This window comes from Rhinoderma darwinii, chromosome 4, assembly GCF_050947455.1.
Source record: "Rhinoderma darwinii isolate aRhiDar2 chromosome 4, aRhiDar2.hap1, whole genome shotgun sequence".
Lineage (NCBI taxonomy): Eukaryota > Metazoa > Chordata > Amphibia > Anura > Rhinodermatidae > Rhinoderma > Rhinoderma darwinii.
This window is the reverse complement of record NC_134690.1, coordinates 269324261-269347252: the sequence shown is the minus strand read 5'-3', so window position 1 is coordinate 269347252 and position 22992 is coordinate 269324261. Positions and strand designations below refer to the sequence as shown.

General features: G+C 41.9%; 1 protein-coding gene across 6 annotated transcripts in view; it reads right to left on the bottom strand.

Annotated features, from left to right (window-relative positions):
* Positions 1-22992, bottom strand: part of MAP7 (microtubule associated protein 7) — a 147959-nt gene that overhangs the window by 37117 nt on the left and 87850 nt on the right. For all 6 annotated transcript variants that reach the window (XM_075862484.1, XM_075862485.1, XM_075862486.1 and 3 more), the window contains exons 4-5: positions 513-676; positions 172-289 (exon numbers count right to left, since the gene is read on the bottom strand). In XM_075862484.1, coding sequence (XP_075718599.1) covers positions 172-289; positions 513-676 — 282 coding nt within the window. The remainder of the gene's footprint in view (positions 1-171; positions 290-512; positions 677-22992) is intronic.

Genomic DNA, 22992 nt, shown 5'->3' with positions numbered 1-22992 from the left:
TGCACTAGGGTTTATCGGACAGTCCATAAAGATTAAGCTTTGCAATATAAAATACAAAATGGCCTCGAATGACATTGACTACCATTTTGCTGCCTCTCTGGTTAAGTCTCATCTCCCTGCCTCACGGAAGTACATAGTAATGTTAAAAGGTCTTTCACCATTCTGTTTCACCTGAACTGCTGATGCTTGTGTTGCTCTGTAGAGTGCCACCCCAAGACCATCTGTTACTTTTTTGCTTTGGTTTTTTACTTCTTTCAATTGTCCGTTTTACTACTGCTTCATGACGCTCCTTTAACAGAAGACACGAAAAAGGGGAAAAGTATATATAAATCATATTGTATAACAAAGTAACAGCTATGTAAGCACTGAACGGACATCAGCATTAATGTTTCACCAAATATCGTGGTTGTGTTTTTTAACAATAGTTATTACTTTTATGTAGAATTGGCCCAAGCACAAGAAAATTACATCCTCTAAATAAGAAAGCGTCGATGAGAAGTAAGGTGACCTACTTTTTCTTCCTCCAGTTTCTGCCTTCGCTTTTCATCCACGGCAGAACGCCTCCTTTCCTCTTTGAGCCTCTGTGCTTCCAGTTTCTTCTTGCGTTCTTCCAAATGTTTCACATAATGCTGCCGTGCTCTAACTTCTTTCTCTAACCACAGAGATTCTCTTGCAGCTAACAGAGAAAGAGAACACGAGAAGATGAGGACATATGTCCACGCTGTATATGCTTCTAAGACATTACATAACAAAAATATTCCTAGATATAAATTGGTGTCATTGAAATGTATGGTTCACCAAGCTGATGCCGAATAGCTGCTTATTAAAACTGACAGAAATGCCTCTACACAACAAAATGCTCCAAGGACGGCTCTGCTTATTGTTGGGAAATGGCTAAAAAGGACGTTATAGATGTTATTTGTTGAAAACTCCAATCTTCCATCTCTAGTTTATGCCACAGAACTGTAGTCCCAACCAATGCACATCAGGTTTATCGGTCAAATTATCGTTTGTGCTTCATAATTTTTCTTTGTTCAAAAAATAATAAATGCTACAATTTTATAATTTTCTTTCCTATCTTCAAAGATTTTATGTGGAGCAATGCAAATATACAACATTTCCCATGCTATAAATGTGTTTACATGGTGGAGGGGGGGGGGGGGGGTAAGTGTACAAATTTACATCTAAAGCCAGCCTTAGGTTTAGTAAAGACAAATCTTATCAACTACCTATGTTGCATCCAGGACTGTACTATAGTGAGGGAACCCAGGGCACGTGCCCCAGGACCTCCACCATTTGGGGATACTTTTTGCCTTTTTCATTAAAAAAATAGCTAAAAAATTAACTGCATATTTGTGAAAAGTATGGCAAGACCAATTTGTTTTTCCTGCGATTTGCCAGAAATCCTGGTGAAACCACAATTATGAGGGGTGCAGGACCTTTAGTGACTGCCCATCTGGCAGTACTAGGCAAATACCAGATGAGCCGGTGCTCCACTTAACCTCCATCCAGCACCGCACATAGGGTCCTAATGCTGAGCGGTGTCAAGACCTAAGGTTGGTGGCACCCGGAGGTGAAAAGGAATGAGGAGCAATAAGTAAATTGAGTGGTCTAGTCGGAGGTCTGACTTGATTTTTGGTTTTGGGTCTGAATTAATTCTGGGATCTGCATTAATTTAGGAATCTGAATTAACTGTGGGGTCTGGTCTAGGGTATACATTTATTTAAGGGTTTTAATTAATTGCAGGGTCTGGTGTGGGTTAGGAATTAATTGTGGGATATGGGATGGGTTCTAGATTAATTTTAGTGTCTAGATTAGGGTCTGAATTTATATAGGGGTTGGTCCAAGAGAGATATTCCCAACTCAGACATTTATGGCACAGCCACAGGATATGACATACATGTCTGATAGATGAAGGTCCCACCTTGCTCAGCTGTTTTACATAGCTTCAATAGAATGAGAGAGTGAATAGTGAAAGACGCAGAGATGTGCGACCACATTTTGCTTAATTTTCCATCTGGATCAAACAGGAACCTCACCAGAGACAGGACCCGGATTTATCAGACATTTTTGGCATATTCTAAGGTCTAAATTTATTTTAGGGTTCGGATGGTGATATTTATGACCAATGTGTGTGCTACAGTTGCCTCTATAATAAAAACTAAAAATTATGGGGGGGCTACCAGGTGTTTTGACCAGTGGCCTCCCACACACTTTGGAACTCCATAGGGGGGGGGGGGGGAAATCAGCAATATATATATATATATATATATATATATATATATACATATATAAAAAAAAAAAAAAGAATTAGATAACAGGACTCTGAAGACCTACTTCGTTACTCATAGCCCTCTGGCTAACAAGACTTTAGAACACATTCTTATAAGGGGGATGATTGAGAAGAAATTGGAAAAGCTTGTTTCAATGGTTTCCAACAGTAATCCAAATCTGGCTGCTAGTGACAACACTATAATAGCTTGAAAGGTGTCCTTCAAGTACAATGACAATAAATCTAACACAAACACTGAACCATATATAACGGAGGAATAGATAATGCTTTATTTCTCGATATCACATAACTGTCTTCTCTATATAGATCGGAAAACTATTAGATGCTATGCCTGCCTGAATAAATAAAGATGAATAGCTGTCAAGGTCACTTTGGGTCACATTCTCCCTGGAGCTTAACAATGACAGAGCTTAGTGGCTCTGGAGATTTTGAGGAATCATTGAGCTGCTGCACACATTACGTCACATATTACCCATGAGCCGCATTCATGCTTGCGTGTCCTTGTCAAGGAAGACTGATTTATCAAGGAGAAGTATCATGCATGTGGATTTTATTTTATGTTTTCACCAGTAATAACTCAAGTATGAATTTCTGCATGCAGAAATATAAGTAAACTGGACATTTTACCATTACAAACTAAATGAGAAAACACTGGGTAAAATCTACATGGAAAAGGACTTCAGTAATCTGAGGCGTAGCAACCAGTATCAGGCAGGTACTGTGATGCATCAAGAGAGGCATAGAGGCATAGATGCACATGATGAGAACATAGTTCTACCACTTTACAAACCACCACATCGATTATTGTGTGCCATTTTGGCCACCAGTGTACACGAAAGACATAGCAGAGATTTAGTCGATTTAAAGGCGGGTAAACCAAACTAATAAATGGACGCCGTGCTGTAATGGCAGAATAAATTATAAAATTCAGGGTGATCAAATTATATTATACACACACACACACACACACATATATATATACACACACACACACACACACACACACACACACACGCAACCGTTCAAAAGTTTAGGGTCCCTTAGAAATTGGGGACTTTTCTTTGCCACTCTGCCCTGAAGGCCAGCATCCCGGAGTCACCTTCATTGTAGACATTGACACTGGCGTTTTGCGGGTACTATTTAATGAAGCTGCCAGTTGAAGACATGTGAGGTGTCTACTAGAGACTCTAATGTACTTGTCTTGCTGCTCAGTTGTGCAGCGGGGCCTCCCACTTTTCCCTCTACTCTGGTTAGAGCCTGTTTGTGCTGTCCTCTGAAGGGAGTAGTACACACCGTTGTAGGAAATCTTCAGTTTCTTGGCAATTTCTCGCATGGAATAGCCTTAATTTCTAAGAACAAGAATAGACTGTCGAGTTTCACATGAAAGCTCTCTTTTTCTAGCCATTTTGAGAGTTTAATCGAACCCACAAATGTAATGCTCCAGATTCTCAACTAGCTCAAAGGAAGGTCAGTTTTATAGCTCCTTTAAACAGCAAAACTGTTTACAGCGGTGCTAATATAATTGCACAAGGGTTTTCAAGTGTTTTCTAATCATCCATTAGCCTTCTAACACATTTAGCAAACACAATGTACCATTAGAACACTGGAGTGATGGTTGCTGGAAACGGGCCTCTATACACCTATGTAGATATTGCATTAAAAAACAGACGTTTGCAGCTAGAATAGTCATTTAGCACATTAACAATGTATAGAGTGTATTTCTGATTAATTTAATGTGATCTTCACTGAAAAAAACTGTGCTTATCTTTCAAAAATAAGGAAATTTCTAAGTGACCCTAAATTTTTGAACGGTAGTGTGTATATATATATATATATATATATATATATATATATATACACACACACATACAGTGAAGGAAATAAGTATTTGATCCCTTGCTGATTTTGTAAGTTTGCCCACTGTCAAAGACATGAACAGTCTAGAATATTTAGGCTAGGTTAATTTTACCAGTGAGAGATAGATTATATATATATATATAAAAAAAATAAAAATAAATCACATTGTCAAAATTATATATATTTATTTGCATTGTGCACAGAGAAATAAGTATTTGATCCCCTACCAACCAAATCAACTTGGTGCCTGCATTAAAGACAGCTGTCTTAAATGGTCACCTGTATAAAAGACTCCTGTCCACAGACTCAATTAATCAGTCTGATTCTAACCTCTACAACATGGGCAAGACCAAAGAGCTTTCTAAGGATGTCAGGGACAAGATCATATACCTGCACAAGGCTGGAATGGGCTACAAAACCATAAGTAAGATGCTGGGTGAGAAGGAGACAACTGTTGGTGCAATAGTAAGAAAATGGAAGACATACAAAATGAATGACAATCGACATCGATCTGGGGCTCCATGCAAAATCTCACCTCGTGGGGTATCCTTGATCCTGAGGAAGGTGAGAGCTCAGCCGAAAACTACACGGGGGGAACTTGTTAATGATCTCAAGGCAGCTGGGACCACAGTCACCAAGAAAACCATTGGTAACACATTACGCCTAAGAAAATACTATAAACCCCCTATAAATCATCCCATTTTAAAAACTGAACCCCTCAAAGTATTCAAAACAGCATTTAGAAAGTTTCTTAACCCTTTAGGCGTTTCACAAGAATTAAAGCAAATTAAAGGTGAAATTTACAAATGTAATTTTTTTTGAAGAAAATCAGTTTTAATCCATTTTCTTCTGTTACGCAGAAGGTTTTACCAGAGAAACGCTACTCAATATTACCCAGACTCTGATGTTTTTAGAAATATCCCACATGTGGCCCTAGCGTGCTAATGGACGGAAACACAGGCCTCAGAAGCAAAGGAGTACCTAGTGGATATTGGGGCCTTGTTTTTATTAGAATATATTTTAGGCACCATGTCAGGTTTGTAGAGGTCTTGTAGGGCAAAAACAAAGAAGACACCCCAAAAAGAGACACCATTTAGAAAGCTACACCCCTCAAGGAATTTATTAAGGGGTATAGTGAGCATTTTGACATCACAGGTATTTTGCTGAATTTAGTGGAATTAGGCTGTGAAAACGAAAATCTAAGTTTTTTCTAATAAAATGTCATTGTAGCTCAGATTTTTCCATTTTCACAATAGAAAAAGGAGAAAAAGAACCCCAACATTTGTAAAGCAATTTCTCCTGATTACAGCAATACCCCATATGTGGTAATAAACTGCTGTTTGGACCCATGGCAGAGATCAGAAGGGAAGGAGAGCCATTTGGCTTTTGGAGCTCACATTTTGCTTGATTATTTTTCAGGTGCCAGGTTTCATTTGCAAAGCCCATGAGAGGCCAAACCAGTGGAAACCCCCCAAAAGTGACCCCATTTGGGATACTACACCCCTCAAGGAATCTATCTAGGGGTATAGTGAGAATTTAGACCCCACAGGTCTTTTGCAGAACTTATTGGAATTAGGCCGTGAAAGTGAAAATCTACATTATGTGCCACTAAATTGTAGAATTTCTTCATTTTCACAAGGGATACTGGAGAAAATGCACCCCAACATTTGTAAAGCAATTTCTCCCGATTATGGCAATACCCAACATGTGGTCATAAACTGCTGTTTGGACACATGGCAGGGCTCAGAATGGCAGGAGCGCTATTTGACATGCAGATTTTGCTGTATTGGATTTTGGCCACCATGTTGCATATGCAAAACCCCTGAGGTACCAGAGTGCAGTGGAAGCCCCAAGAAGTGACCCCTCAAGGCATTTATAATTTGCCTGGACAAGACAGGGCTCAGAAGTGAAGCGCTCCATGCGCATTTGAGGTCTATTTTGGTGATTTTCACAGCTTTGGCTCACAATTGCAGGGCCCTGAAGACAAATAGTAGTGACGCCCATATTGGAAACTACACCCCTTAGGGCATTTTAAGGGGTGTAGTGAGCATTTTGACCCCACAGGTGATTCTACATTATAAATTAGTGCCCAGCGGGTGGTGCAAAGTGAAAATTGCAATTTTCCACTGATATGCCAATTTAGTGCACAATATGTTGTTCCACTGAAGACTAATATCTCATAAACGGTTAGGCCAGTTCTCCCGGGTATGGCAATGCCATATATGTGGACATAAACAGGTGTTTGGGCACGCCGTAGGGTTCTGAGGGGAGGGAGCGACATTTGGCTTTCGGAGTGAAGATTTTGCTTGGCAGTTGTACTGTTGGGGGTTTTACTGGTATTTCAATTTATAATGTGGGGGCATATGTAATCTGTGCGGGGTACACCAGGGTATAATAATGGGGTAAATAAATAATTCATAGATGTGTGGCCAGTGTCGCACTAATAAATGGTGCCTAATCTTATCCGCTTTTGGTACACTCTGCATATTTTTCTTTGCCATATTCTGAGAGCCAGAAAGTTGTTATCTTTTCACCACCGGAGCTGTGAGAGGACTTATTTGTTGCGGGACAATCTGTAGTTTTCATTGGTACCATTTTGGGGTACACGCAATTTTTTGATCACTTTTTATTAAATTTTTTTGGCAAGCAAGGTGACCAAAAACCAGCAATTCTGACATTTTTTTTTTAATTTTTAAATTTTTTTTTTTTTACAGTGTTCATCGTGCGCTATAAGTGACATTTTACTTTATTCTGTGGGTCGATAGGATTACAGCGATACCATATGTATAAAGTATATAGGTTTTTTGTCACCATATTCTGAGAGCCAAAACATTTTTATTTTTGCGTTGACAAGGCTGTGTAAGGACTTGTTTTTGTGGGATGGGTTGTAGTTTTTATTGGTACTATCTGCACCGCTCATCTCTATACTAATACATTGCACTACCCACGTAATGCAATGAATTAGAGCTGTCAGCTATTCACTGACAGCAGGCCTACTAGGGTCCCCCATCCAGGCGGGGGCTTAGTAGGCTTCCGTACGTGGCAGACCAGAAAGCCACTTTTGCCCTTCGGTTCCCATAGCAACGATCGTCATCCATGCGACCATATTGCAGCGATGCCGATCTCCTGGAAACCACCAAGCTGCTGCGATCGCTTTTGATTGCGGAATCTCAGGTGTTAATGGCAGGGAGCGGAGCTAGCTCTGTACCCTGCCGTTACAGCAGGATGTCAGCTGTAACATACAGCTGACACCTTTCGGCTGATAGCGCCGCGATTGCTCCCCCGACGAGTCACAGCGACTATCGGATGTCTGTGACAGCCGATGTCACTGTTCTGTCACCATGTGTTTTGACATGGTGACAGAAAAGCACCATGACATAACTGTACTTCATGGTGCCTTAATGGAGGGCAAACTATGACGTACAGTTGCGTCAAGGTGCGTTAAGGGGGTTAAGGACTTTTTTGTGGGGGCTGACATGAGATCTTTGGAATTTTTTTCAGGATTCTCATACACTTCCTCCGTCTGAAGTTTTCTGATACCACCAGATTAGACGCTTTCTCCAAACTTGGAAACCCAACCATGACTATATCTCTACTAGGACGCGTTTGGAAAGGTTATGTTGGTCAAAACTTGGGAAACTATCTTGTTTATATGCCGAATTGGTCTCCCCAGGAGGGAAGTTGCCTTATATGATAAAGTGGGAGGAGGAGATGGGACAGGAGTTGGAGGTATCCCAGTAGAGAGAGATGGCCTATACTACCTCTAAACTTTCTATTAACACACTGTTAATCGAAGGCGGGATATAAAATCCTTATGCGTTGGTATATGGTCCCACTTAGACTGTCACGCATATTAGCATTCAGCAACCCTAACTGCTTTCGACAACGTGGAATGGTGGGTTCATACATGGTGGGAATGCCCCACAGTGACCACATTCTGGTTGGAAATTTAAACATTCATCTTTTCTCCCACTGTGATTTCCTTGACTCTTGATATAGTTACTGCTCTCCTGAGTGGCCCTATATCATCAGCTTCTAAATACACACGCAAGTTTATACAGTATATCCTTATGGCTGCGAAGAGGACGATAGAAAGAGAATGGAAAAACCACACTATCCCATTTCCCCTTGTAGAGGTGGTCTGGGATCCATGGAAAATCCATATGCCACCATGATCCTTGTTTTATATACCCTTTCTCCTGCGAGAGGGTAGTGAGGTATTTGTAATACATTCCTTCCCTTATCCTTCCCACTCCTCTTCTCTCCCCTATCCCCTTTTTTTTCCCCCTCTCTTTTTCTGGATCTCCAGATCCTCACTTACGTTATTTTCACCAATTATGCAATTTTGATGTTTCAATGTCTTCTATGCTCAAGGAACGGTGTATTAGATGTTACTACAGTGTATGCTGTTCCCATTACAAACTGTATTGTTATTACTTGTACCCTGTCCGCTGTTTGTGGACAATTGTTCTTATACTTGTTTTGTTCTGAAAACGTAATAAAAACCAGTGAAAAACAAAATCAATATTTGGTGTGTTCACCCTTTGCCTTCAAAACAGTATAAATTCTTCTAAATACACTTGCATAGTCATTGATTTTGTAAGATTATAGTCAGGTGTATGATCAATTATACCAAACAGGTGATAATGATCATCCATTCCATATGTAAGTTGAAACACAGTCATTAACTGTAAGGCTGGGTTCACACAACCTATTTTCAGACATAAACGAGGTGTATTATGCCTCATTTTACGTCTGAAAATAGGGCTCCAATACGTCGGCAAACATCTGCCCATTCATTTGAATGGGTTTGCCGACGTACTGTGCAGACGACCTGTCATTTACGCGTCGTCGTTTGACAGCTGTCAAACGACGACGCGTAAATGGACTGCCTCGGCAAAGAAGTGCAGGACACTTCTTTGCAACGTAATTTGAGCCGTTCTTCATTGAAGTCAATGAAGAGCAGCTCAAGATTTACGAGCGTCAAAGACGCCTCGCATAATGCGAGGAGGAGCTTTTACGCCTGAAACGACGCAGCTGTTTTCTCCTGAAAACAGTCTGTCTTTTCAGACGTAAAAGGCACTTCTCGTGTGAACATACCCTAACAGAAACAGCTGTGTAGGAGGCTTAAAACTGGGTGAGGAACAGCCAAACTCTGCTACAGATGAGGTTGTAGAAGACAGTTTCAGGTCACAGGTCCACAATGGCAAAACTAAGCACAGCAACCAGGCACAAGGTAGTTATACTGAATCAGCAAAGTCTCTCCAAGGCAATGTTTTGAAAGCAGACTGGGGTTCCAAGCTGTGCTGTTCAAGCTCATTTGAAGAAACACAAAAACGGGCAATGTTGAGGACCGTAGATGAAGTGGTCAGCCAAGGAAAGTGTTTTGTTTTTTTTAAAAACCCATAAGTATAGTAGTACATACATAAAAGTATATCTTATAAGCATGGTACTAAAATATACTGTAACAGAGTTATATATGAAAAAAACACAACACATTCCACTATCCCCCCCCCCATTTTAGCCCACCCTCCCTAAACACACATCCCAGTATAGCCGTGAGCAGCATACAATCTAATCCTGCGATCAATTATATGAGGTAGTTATGTCTACACTTGTATTCATACTAAATACGACCAGTGAGCTTATACTCAAACAGACCCCCTCCATCAAAGGAGAGAAATCTTGAAGAAGATCTGCAGCAGGCAAATTAGGCGTTTCCAACCACACCACCCATTGGCTTTCATATTTTTTCCTCACACCCCTTTTCAGATATATATGCTTTTTCCATTTGAATAACTCCATTAATCCCATTAAGAAGTTCCCTATAACTTGGTGCTCCAGTCTAACACCGCTATGTTCCCAGAGCTCAAACGCCTGTAATTGATGAATCTCTCAAAAACGGGCGTTATGCCACACTGGCGTCAATTTAGTGACACCAGTAATACCTTGCAAGCCTCAGTATTTCAACCATATCTTATGCATAGGTAGGATCGTCTGTACAGAATGAGGTAAAAGTCTAAATTGATGGGATCCCAACAGGGAAAACAAAGGCCCCTCACCAAGTAAATGTATCAATAGTTTACCATTTCAATCTCCCGGTTGTCTCGTCCTCCACCCCTTGAAATGCTGTAGCTGTGAGAGCCAGGAAGTATGATCTAGGGTTAAAAACTGCCAGGCCACCCCGGTCCATCTGAAGTTGTAACGTTTCCAACTTGATTCTGGGCGGCACCCCCCCCCCCCTCCAAGTGAACCCCCGAATTATTTGATCCAGTCTTTGGAACAAATTTGCTATACACACACCGGTGAGTTATGCAAGATACACAGTAATTGAGGCATAAGTATATAAGTATAATTTTAATTAAACTAACATCCCCCACTATGCCATGCCTCAGTCCTCATTTTAAATTTGCCAAGAGGTGCCAATAAATTCAAGGGGATAAAGTCCATAACCCAACGAGTTATCTGTATACCCAGATAACGGAATTGTGTAGCGACTTGTACCCCTTCTGCTCCCATCCTTAGGGGATCTATAGGAAGAAGCAGTGATTTATTCCAGTTAATGGAAAAACCGGAGTATTCCACAAATCCTGAAATAGTATGGATATCACATGATAACGACGGTCCCGTATCTCCCAAGAATAATAAAATATCATCGGCGTATAATGTCACCTTCTAATCCAATACACCATATCGCAAGCCCACTATTCCAGTATCAGATCTCAACTTTGTTGCCAATGATTCCACAGCTATAGCAAAGAAAAGAGGAGACAGGGGGCAACCCTGCCATGTCCTCAGAGGCCTGAAAACGAGAAGAGTACAGTGAACAATTATAAGGTGCGTCTCTTGAAGGCAAACAATAGCTGGTTGATGCTCCCTGATAGACAAAAACTCTGCTCAACGTTTCACAGCATCATTCAGACCTCTAACTTTCCATGTCAGGAAGCTAACCTTCCCCGCCATGAAATTAAATTAGTAATAAGTGAAGTCTACTCTCCTTCCACCCCCATCTTAGGCTACCTAGATCAAATATTGCATGGTGCTCCCCACCCCTTATCCCATAAACAAAATAAAACATATACATAGAACAGAAAAATAAAATTACCTTCCCCCAAAAAGGACGACGAGGGTAATAAAGTTTCGTCCTTGCCGGACCAGATCACATAACGCGAGGTTTAAAGTATCATAAAACCTGTATCGTATATTCAGCAGTGTCAACTGTCTCAGCAACAGAGTTTCCCCTCCCGCCAAAATATAACTATTTATATCTTGCATGTATTTCAGTCATAATCAAAATCACCAACAGTAGCCCACTTGGGCATTCTATCAGTAGTGAACTGGTGATACGGTCAGTTTCTATAACATGTACTCACAGTTCTACCGAACCAAACTTAATAACTTTTGATTAATTGGGATATAAAGTTCAGGCGTCTCTTCCTCTCTCCTGCCGCATACAATTTTCGTGACTGTCCAGCCAGTGAGCAGCCTCTGTAGGACTAAGAAAAAAGTGGGTTTCACCAAGGGCGGGAAGCCGCAATTTGGCTGGGTATAACATGCCATATGCAATATTCAGTGGACGCATTCGCCGCTTAACCTCCAGGAACTTTGCTCTTTTCCGTTGAACCTCTGCGGAGTAATCCGTGAAAATTGACAATTTGCTTTATGCGCCCGTTCAATAGCAAAGATTGAAGACAAGTTGTTGTTTCAAATTTTTTCTCTTAACCTTTCAAAAAATGCGTCAGGATCATTTCTTTCCACCTTCTCCGGCACTCCAACCAGACATTATTTAGTTGTGAACGATTCTCTAGGTCATCAGCTTTAGCTAGTAAGTCCGCAATCACCTGCGCCTGTCTCCTCAAGTCAGTGTTGAAAGGTAGAACTTTGTCTTCCAAATATGAAACCCTGCCCTCCACAGCTGTGGTTCGCACCATTATTTTTTGGGTATCATGTCGATGAATAGTCATAGCAGATTCAAGGCCGTTGCCCTGTTTCACCACAACAAGAACATCTCGCAGGGTGGGTTCCGGTTCAGAAACAGCCATGTCTGTGTTCTCAATGTCCATACACCAGCGGAAATCCCAAGAGGTAGAACATGGGGAGCGACGGGTTCATCCACTGTCCTCATCTGCAATGTCACACTTCCACGCTCATCAGACACAACAGGAATGTCATCAGCCCAGTCCATGAGGGTCGTTTGAGACGAGTGGGCAAACTGATCTAATCGTGCAGCTACATCACGCTGAAAGTCTGTACGTCTGCACTCCTGAGCTGGGGAATCAGAGCCATTTTGTGACCCTTTGTCGTTTACGCCTTGTACCCACTTATTTCTAAGAGTCATGACTCAGTCTTGTGAACACACAGAAGTACCAACTTTGTAATGCGGGCTACTCCTCAGACAGGGAAAATGTGCGTTTCGGGTTCTAGGGCCCTGGGACAGTCTGGGTAGCATGCATTTACCTCACCCAATCACGTTCAGCAGTGAAGTTCAGGGTATACAGGAGTACCAGATTTAAAGCCAAGCAGGTAAGTGTGAACAACAGTCTCAGACAAGGAAGCAGCCCAGTCGTTCCCCCCCCCCCCCCCCGATGTCAATAGAGGTTTTGAGACAAGCGCAGCAATGTCTGGCAGCAGATCTCAGTGCAGCGTGGTAGGTAAGATGGTTCCCGGGAGTACACAGCATGTCCCAGGCAGAGCTGAAATCCGGCACCAGGAGCAAATAACAGCCGTTAATCGCCACAGAACACCTCCCGTACCCTTCCGGGACCGAAGGCCACCGTCCAGATGTAAGTATATTGCAAGATATTCCAGAATGAAGCAGGATCTATGGCGGGAGCTCAGCACTGCATGTCCTCTTATAGCTCCGGCTAGGCCACGCCCCCACAAAATTTAGTGCAGCAGATCAAAGAGACATCACGCTTACTTCACATCTAAATCGGAAGATGTCCAGCAGTGCCATCAACTCAGGACTGTCAGAAACCAGTGTTACCAAGGTACACCCATCTACTGTTCGGAGAAGTCTGGCCAGAAGAAGTCTTCATTGAAGGACTGCGGCCAAAAAGCCATAGCTTCGACGTGGAAACAAGGCCAAGTGACTCAACTATGCATGAAAACTTAGGAACTGAGTTGCATAAAAAAAGCAGCAGGTGCTCTGGATTGATGAGTCAAAATGTGAAATATTTGGTTGCAACAGAAGGCAGTTTGTTCACCAAAGGGCTGGAGAGCGGTACAATCATGAGTGTCTGTGGGCAACAGTGAAGCATGGTGGAGGTTCCTTGCAAGTTTGGGGCTGCATTTCAGCAAAGGGAGTTGGGGATTTGCTCAGGATTAATGGTGTCCTCAATTATGAGAAATACAGGAAGATACTTATCCATCTAGTAATACCATCAGGGAGGCATCCGATTGGCTCCAACTTCATTTTGCAGCAGGACAACGACCCCAAACATACAGCCAATGTCATTAAGAGCTATCTTCAGTGTAAAGAAGAACAAGGAGCACTGGAAGTGATATGGCCCCCACAGAACCCTGATCTCAACATCATCGAGTTTGTCTGGGATTACATGGAGACACAGAAGGATTTGAGGACGCCTTCATTCACTGTGGTTAGTTCTCCAAGATGTTTGGAACAACCTCCCTGAAGTGTTCCTGCAAAAACTGTGTGCAAGTGTACGTAGAAGAATGAATGCTGTTTTGAAGACAAAGGGTGGTCACACCAAATATTGATTTGATTTAGATTTCTATTCTGTTCAGTCACTTGATTTTTTTTTAATGAATTAACAAAATGCAAACACTTAAATTTTTTTAAAGAATTCTTACTTTGCAGCATTTTTTCACAACTGCGTAAAACTTTTGCACAGCACTGTTCATATACTTATTACAGGTCAGAATAAAGTTCTAGTGATCTATTTATATCCAGGACGGTAACAAAAGGGCATACACTAAATGTAGAGCAAAGACGGTTTCCACAGAAACATAGGGGTTTCTTTTACAGTAAGATAAGTGAAACTATGGAATCTATGAAACTATGGGACATGGGTTATCTGGGATGTGAAATTAATTTTATCAGGGGCTGGAAATTAAATAAACCAAATCAGCAATACGTATCCTTCCCCCGGCCATCCAGCGTTTTTTTTTAAATTATTATTATTTAATTTCCAGCCCCATACAAAAAATATTCACATCCCGGATAGCCCTTTTAGGATTTTTTCTGATATATGGGATCAGGAAATAATTTTTTCCCTAAGATAAGAAAAATTTGATTCTCTCTCATAGGGGTTTTCGACTTCCTTTGGAATAGGTTTAACTAGATAAACGTATGATTTCCACACAAAGTTAAACACGTGCCATATATTTTTAAATCATACGTTAGCCAAAGTTTAGTAATTCTATTTTTTATTTACAGGCATAATAAAAAACAATTAGGTTTTATGGTGGCAGCCATTTTCGCAAACTAATAACATGATGTGCATCCATATTGGTTGTTACTTCGGAATTGGCTTCTCAGAAACTAGTGACCAAATAGATGCACTTCCTGTTACGTCTGAAAAAAAAAAATCCTCCACTAGGGCTGATGCTCGAATAACCTATATTTGGCTTTAGGTGGTAATCATCTTTAAAGGTTTGTATACTCAGTCTACTTGTTTTATGCGGGAGAATTTTTTTTTTTTGTGCAGCTTAACCCCTTAAGGACGCAGCCTAGTTTGGGCCTTAAGGCTCAGAGCCCATTTTTCAAATCTGACATATTTCACTTTATGTGGTAATAACGTCGGGATGCTTAAACCTATCCAAGCGATTCCGAGATTGTTTTCTCGTGACACATTGGGCTTCATGTTCGTGGTAAAATTTGGTCGATATATTCAGTGTTTATTGGTGAAAAATTGCAAAATTAAGAGAAAATGTTGAAAAAATAGCATTTTTCAGAATTTAAATGCATCTGCTTGTAAAACAGACGGTTATACCACCCAAAATAGTTACTAGTTCACATTTCCCATATGTCTACTTTAGATTGGCATTGTTTTTTGAACATTCTTTTATTTTTCTTGGACGTTACAAGGCTTAGAACATACAGTAATTTCTCATATTTTTAAGAAAATTTCAAAAGCCTTTTTTTTAAGGTACCTCTTCAGTTCTGAAGTGGCTTTTAGGGGCCTATGTATTAGAACCCCTGATAAAACACCCCATTTTAAAAACTAGACCCCTCAAAGTATTCAAAACAGCATTTAGAAAGTTTTTAACCCTTCAGGCATTTCACAGGAATTAAAGCAAAGTGGAGGTGAAATTTGCAAATTTCATTTTTCTTGCTGAATTTCAATTTTATTCATTTTTTTTTCTGTAACACAGAAGGTTTTACCAGAAAAACACTACTAAATATGTATTGTCCAGATTCTGCAGTTTTTAGAAATGTCCCACATGTGGCTCTACTGCGCTCGTGGAATAAAACACAAGCCCTAGAAGCAAAGAAGCACCTAGTGCATTTTGAGTCCTCTTTTTTATTAGAATATATTTTAGGCAGCATGCCAGGTTTGAAGAGGTGTTGAGGTGCCAAAACAGTAGGAATCCCCCAATCGTGACCCCATTTTGGAAACTACACCCCTCAAGGAATTAATTTATGGTTGTGGTTACCATTTTGACCGCTGTTTTTTCACAGCACGTATTTGAATTGGGCTGCGAAATGAAAAAAAAATTCATTTTTTCCAATAAAATGTCATTTGTGATCAACATTTCTTATTCTCACAGGGAAGAAAATACCCCATTTTGTTGCCCAATTTGTCCTTAGTGTGGCAATACCCCATTTGTGGTGATAAACTGCCGTTTGGGCCCATGGGAGGGCTCAGAAGGAAAGGAGCGCTATGTGTTTGTTTGAGTCCAGATTTTGCTGGATTGGTTTTTGGGTGCCATGTCGCATTTGCAGAGCCTCAGAGGTATCAAAGCAATGGAAACCCACCAGAAGTGACCCCATTTTGGAAACTACACACTTCAAGGAATTCATTTATGGTTGTTAGCATTTTGACCACACTGTTTTTTCACAGCACCTATTTCAATTGGGCTGTGACATTAAAAAAAATTTAATTTTTTCCAATAAGATATAATTTTTTATCAAAATTTCTTATTTTCACAGGGAACAAAATACTCCATTTTGTTGCCCAATTTCTCCTGAGTGCAGCAATACCCCATTTGTGGTGATAAACTGCCGTTTGGGCCCATGGGAGGCCTCAAAAGGGAAGGAGCGCTATTTGTTCTTTGGAGTACAGATTTTGCTGGTTTGGTTTTCGGGTGCCATGTCACATTTGCAGAGCCCCAGAGGTATCAAAGCAATGGAAACCCACCAGAAGTGACCCCATTTTGGAAACTACACCCCTCAAGGAATTCATTTATGGGTAATGTGACCATTTAGACCCCATAGTTTCTTCACAGAACTTATTTGAATTGGGCTGGGAATGAAAACAAAATTATTTTTTTCAAATAATATGTAGTTTTGGCTGAAAATGTCTTATTTTCACAAGAAACCAAATACCCCATTCTGTTGCGCAATTTGTTCTGAGTGCCGCAATACCCCATTTGTGGTGATAAACTGCCGTTTGGGCCCATGGGAGGGCTCAGAAGGAAAGGACCACCATTTGGCCTACTGGGGATTTTCTAGTGCGAAGTCATGTATGCAGAAGCCCCTGATGTACCAGTACAGTTGAAACCCGCAAGAAGTGACCCCGTTTTAAAAACGACACCCTTAAGGCATTCATCTAGAGGTGTAGTGAGCATTTTGACCGGAGACCTACACCCCATAAACTGTAATGTGGGTTCTCCCGGGTATGGCAATACCCTACATGTGGCTGTTATCAGCTGCCTGGGCACACAGCAGGGCTCAGAGGGGAAAGACGAGGGGGGATAAGCTGTGCGGAGTGCATCAGGGTAAGTAAAATTGGGGTAAATTATAAACCAAGGGATGTATGATCAATTTTAAAACACTCTTTCATACAGAGCTCTGGTTTTTCGGGACACGTGTCACATTGATATATTGTGTCCTCCCTTATAGCAGACTTTGCACCTCTTTTGACTTTTTCCCTTCTTGCCAGTTTGGGGAACTTCTCCTGGAAAGTGTTGCCGCCCTGGTACGATGCGGGTGCCCCCCCTTCTTGGTCTCTAAAGATTAAGTTCTTGATAATCACCTCTTGAAATTCCGTACGCATTGTACAAAGCCATCTGTATGATGTGCCCGGCCAGCTTCTTATACCACACCGCATGGCGCTGTAGGGCTTCAGGATTTGATCTGACAAGTTCCACTTTGCGGCTCACGATCCACGTGATGGTGTTGGGTCAGCTTGCGTTCCATTATGCGGCTCAGTATCCTATGTGTCCCAAATCGGCCACCGTACATTTTGCGTTACCTAGGGCGCTTGTTTCGCTATTGCGGTAATCTATTTACCTTACAACAAATTGTGTAATTTATTTCCTCCCTGCATTAACTGTTTATCTCCTGTCTGCAAGATGTGAGTACCCATTCTCATATTAAGTTTTATATGCTTTTTATGATAATTCCTTAATTTAAATATTTTTGTATTAAAATGGTTTATGCTGTATATATTTTTAAACAAACAAAAGTTCTGTCTTAAAATTGTTTTCAACATTTATCTATTTATGGTAATATCTATGTATGTTCTTTAATATTGTATTAAGCATGTTCTGTTTTGCTTTTGAAAAAATGCTTACATAATGTGTTCTGTCTGACCCTTGACCCGCCCGTGTTGGCGGTTCTTTTCTCCATATTTTTTGGTGTTGAAAGCTAATTAGTCCTCATTTCCCTTTTGTATTTAAACGTGCGTGTATCGCACCATGTGTATTGGCCTGATGAAGACGCCGGTCCGGAGTTGAAACGCGTAGCCCTGTCTTTTGCAAATAAATACGTTTATTTCAACTCCATTCTACTTGACATCCTTACTAGCAGCGCCGTTGGTCCTTTTTGTTCTACTGCATTCACCTTTTTATTTATAGTATGGTCGATCTCTTATGAAACTGGGGGGGGGGGGCGCAAAAATGGAAGTACAAAACCTACTCATATTACGTTACTGCATGAAAAAAAAGAGAATGGCAAAAGCCAAAGCAATCACACGCCTCAAAAGTTATGGAGCGGAACTTGTACCAGGAAGTAGAGTCCTAGTGAGGTACCTAAATGAGAAAGGTGGACCAGGAAAACGTCATTTTTATTGGGAAGGTAAAAGTTAGACGGCAACATGAAAACAGTCCAGTATATAAAGTGAAGCCAGAATCCAGAGGTAACAGATCATGGATTCTGCACCCTAACCTTTTATTACCTTGTGACGGTCTTCCATTTGAACAGCAGTTTCCGTAATTGTCAGTCCAGCAGTGATCCTCCAAAAGTGACAACCAAAACCAACATATGTGTTATGTGACATTTACAGTTCAGATGTAGACGACCAATTGTGTTCACCAGCTACAGATTACAATTGCATAGCACAAAGCAGTAAACTGAATCCAGAAGCAGCAGAATTCCAACCACAGAATTCATCAAGTCTAATGTCAAATTCAGAAGAATTAATAGAGGAATCTGGAACAGATTCAGCTACAGTTGGGAAAACAGACATTTCTGATCAACGGACGTTGCAAAGATCTTCTATTGTCAGTTAGAGGTGAAGGCCTACAATGCTTACTTACAAAACCATGGTAGAACAAAGTAGACAGCAGGGGTCAGCAACCTCTGTCACTCCAGCAGTTGTGAAACTACAATTCCCAGGATGCCCTGATGACCCTTGGTTGATAAAAAGAAGACGCCGTACTGCAGACAAAAAATAGAATAAGGGGACTCTTCCATGACTGAAATAGATGGGAGGGGTAACGAGTTGGTTGGCCTATGGGAGTTTAGGATAGGGTAAGTAGGAGGGCTAGTAGGGTAAGGGGTGCGGTGTGTAGGGGGATGTACCTTCTCCTTGTGCTTTCTCTCCCTCTCTTCGCCAGGATGCTGGACCCGGAACATGTCCCCGCCCGCCCTATTTTGGATTGGAGCATCTCGGCAAGGTTGCTGGATGGTGTTTTTACTGGCTGGTGGATTCAAGCTGGTGTGACAGTGTTTTACTGGTTGATAGATTCAAGCTGGTGTGATGGTGTTTCAGGTGGTCGTGATGTGTTGTCATCACAGCTGCGGGGAGGGGGGGGATGCATCACAGGATGCACCCCCCAATTAGTTGGAAATCGGCTTCTTAGGGTGTTACCCCTTTTGAAGGCTGGTGGAGGTCATCTGCAAAAGGTAATCGGTGCCCCCGAGACGGGTTACGGCTGGGGGGTAAGGTATTGGTGGGCAGGTGACCGGTAAATAAAATATTGGTGTAATTTATGTTAGAATGAATTCCTCTGTGGGAATTCAAAAGTTATGTTATATTGCAATTTAACCCCTACCCACACGAGTAAGTAACTGTACGTCGTTGCGGGAGGTTACTTCCCACACGAGGACGTACAGTTACTGAATCGTTGCCGGTGTACACAGTCGGTGGCTGTGTGCGCCGGGAACCGGGATAGAAGCTGTCTCTGACAGCTAACACTCCCGAGTCACCGGCAACGGACCCCGATTAGCGGTCCGATGCCGGCGATCGATGTGGTCGGTGGATTTGTACAGATCCACCGATCACATTGTTTTAACTGTAAAAAGTTTTAAAAACTGTTCCCGGGACTCGTAGTTAAGTCCGGGAACGGTTACAAAGGTCCCCCCTCCCTTCCCCCATGTGACCGGCAATGAACTGCTGCTATTGGACCATTGCCGGCGAGAGATGTGATTGGTGGGTCTGTTCAGACCCACCAATCACAGTGCACTTCTAGCCGGGGAGGGGTAAAAAATGCCCCCCCCCCCCCCGACAGCTTACATATGTCAGTCACCTGACCCGTAAAAGCGGTCTAATGCCGGCGATCGATGTGATAGGTGGATCTGTACAGATCCACCCATCCTCCATAAAAGTTAAGAAAAGTTTTCAAACCTGTTCCTGTACTCCCACCACCCCTCCCCCGAGTCCCATGTGACCGGCAATGGACTGCTGCTATTGGTCCATTGCCGGCGAGAACTGTGATTGGTGGTTCTGAACAGACCCACCAATCACAGTGCGTTTTCTTGCAGGGCGGGTGAAAAATACAGGATACAGGCTCTGATCACTTAGTTGGTGTTTAGTCGTTGGAGAGATCAGAGCCTGTATCGTGTGGTGAAAATAGTGAATAACCCATAATTTTCACTTCCCCTGCTCCCCACCGCCTCCCAGTGTATAAGGGAGATATTTTTTCTTTTTTGATCACAAATAATAATTTGATTTAGTTCGTCGGTAGTTGCTGGTCTACGTCAATTCGTTGCGTCAGTTAGTCAGTGTCAGTCAGTCAGTCAGCGTCAATCCATCGTTAGTAAGTTTTACTAAGTGCTATAAAACAAAAAAAAAACAAAAAATCTTTGTTACAGTTCTCTGAGCTACGTGTGTGTAAACACTACATACACACACACACACACACACACACACACACACACACACACACACCCAAAATGGCAGCGAGACTTTACACCGCTGAAGAGGCGTAAGCCATGATCGCGTCCGATACGGACTCAGAGTGGTGAGGAACCACAGTTCATTCTCTCATCCTCCTCCTCCAGTGACAGTGATGAACCTCCTCGTAGTCGCAGGAGGGTTAGTACCCAGGTTCTGCCTGACCCTGGTACAGTCAGCAGTGATTGGTCAACCCCAACCAATTACACCCCCCAAATCGCGGAATTGACTGCTGCGGCAGGCATTCACGTAGAGACAGAAGGGCTGCCTATTATTGGATTTTTCAAAATTATTCTTGATCCAGCTCATGGTTGATCAAACTAACATTTACGCCCAGCATTTTATTTCGGAACACCCCAACGCCTTTCATGCCCAAGCCAATCGGTGGCAACCGACTAATTGTGAAGAAATGCACAAGTATTGGGGGTTAGTCCTCAACATGGGTCTCACTAAAAAGCCCGAAGTGAGATCCTACTGGTCCATGGACATTCTCGATCATTGTCCGCTGTACCGCAATACTATGACCAGATCCCACTTTGAGGCCCTCCATAAATTTCTTCACTTCAGTAACAATTCCCAATGCCCCCCTGCGGATGACCTAAACTTCGATTAGACTTTTTAAACTTAGGCCCCTCTAACATTTTATCCCAAAAAATTTCATCAGTCTACACCCCTCAAAAATAAATATCTCTGGTGCACTTCAAGGGCAGGCTGAAGTTTCGCCAATATTTACCTAATAAACGCGCCAGGTACGGGATAAAAATGTACAAGCTGTGTGAATCTGACACCGGATACACATACGCTTTCCGGATTTATGAGGGGAGTGACAGGACAATACAGCCCCCAAATTGTCCCCCCCGTCCTGTCCACAACAGGGAAGATAGTGTGGGACCTCCTGCACCCACTGCTTGATCAGGGGTACAACTTGTACTTGGACAACTGGTACACAAGTGTACCCCTGTTCAAATGTCTAAAAGAAAAAAAAAAAGTGGCATGTGGGACGGTGCGAAAAAAATCAGAGGCACCTTCCCAAGACCCTCATCAGCCAATCCCTGCAAATTGGCGAAAGCAGGGCATTGCTGCAAGATGGGATCCTGGGTCTCAAATTTAGAGACAAGAAAAAGGTCTGTATGCGGACATCTATACATGACGCCAGCTGCACCCCTGTCCTCACACGTGGATTCACATCATCCACGATGAAGCCTGTGTGCATTCAGGCATACAATAAATTCATATGGGGGGGGGGGGGGGTTGGCCTGAATGGTCAGGTGCTGTGTCTGCACAAAAAGGGGTATCAGTGCGACACTTGCCCATCTAAACCCGGACTGTGCATGAAGGAGTGCTTCCGCATCTACCACACCTCCCTGGATTAAAAATGTTATACTTTTAAAACCCTCACCCCTCCCTTTATCATTCTGGTCTTTTACCCATTTTTAAAATTGGACACTATAAAAAACAAAAAAAAACCCTCAATGTACCACTAGATGAATACCTAATACTCTAACAAATGTGTATGATCTGCACAATTTTTTCAGGCCTATGCTTGTGGCTAAAAATCATCCAAGTAAAAATAAGGCCTCAAAACCCTTGTTGTGCTTCTTCACTTCCAGGCACTGCTAAGTGTCCAGACAACATATTTAGACCACTTTGGGGCTATTTCTCAACCCCGAAGAAAAATCCCAATAAACATTTAGGTGTCTTCCTGCACTTACATGCGGTGTCTGAAAAATCTGTCATATAAATGAAGCATTTGTGAAAAACGTAACATTTTATTTTTAATGGCAGATTTCTACTAAATTCAGCCCCAAAAAATATGGGGCCATAAAAGTGATCACACACCTAGATAAATTCTTTCCTCAGGAGCTCTGAAAATGCGACATGGCACCCGAAAACCTTCCCAGCAAAAGCTGTGCTTCAAATGGTTCTCCTTCCCTTCTGAGCCCTGCCGTGGGTCTAAACAGCAGTTTATTACCACATATGGGGCATTGCCATAATTGGGAGAAATTGATTTATAAATGTTGGGGTGTTTTTTAATTCTTTTTTACTTGTAAAAATGGAAAATTCTAGTTTTTTTTCAGAAAAAAAAGTAGATTTTCATCTTCACAGACTAATTCCACTACATTCTGCAAAAAAACAGTTGGGACAAAATGCTAACTATAGCACTAGAAAAATTCCTTGAGGGGTGTAGTTTCCACAATGGGGTCACTTTTGGGGGGTTTCCAATGTTTTGGCAACACAAGACCTCTTCAAACCTGACATGGTGCCTAAAATATATTCTAAAAAAAAGGAGGCCCTGAAATCCAGTAGGTGCTCCTTTGC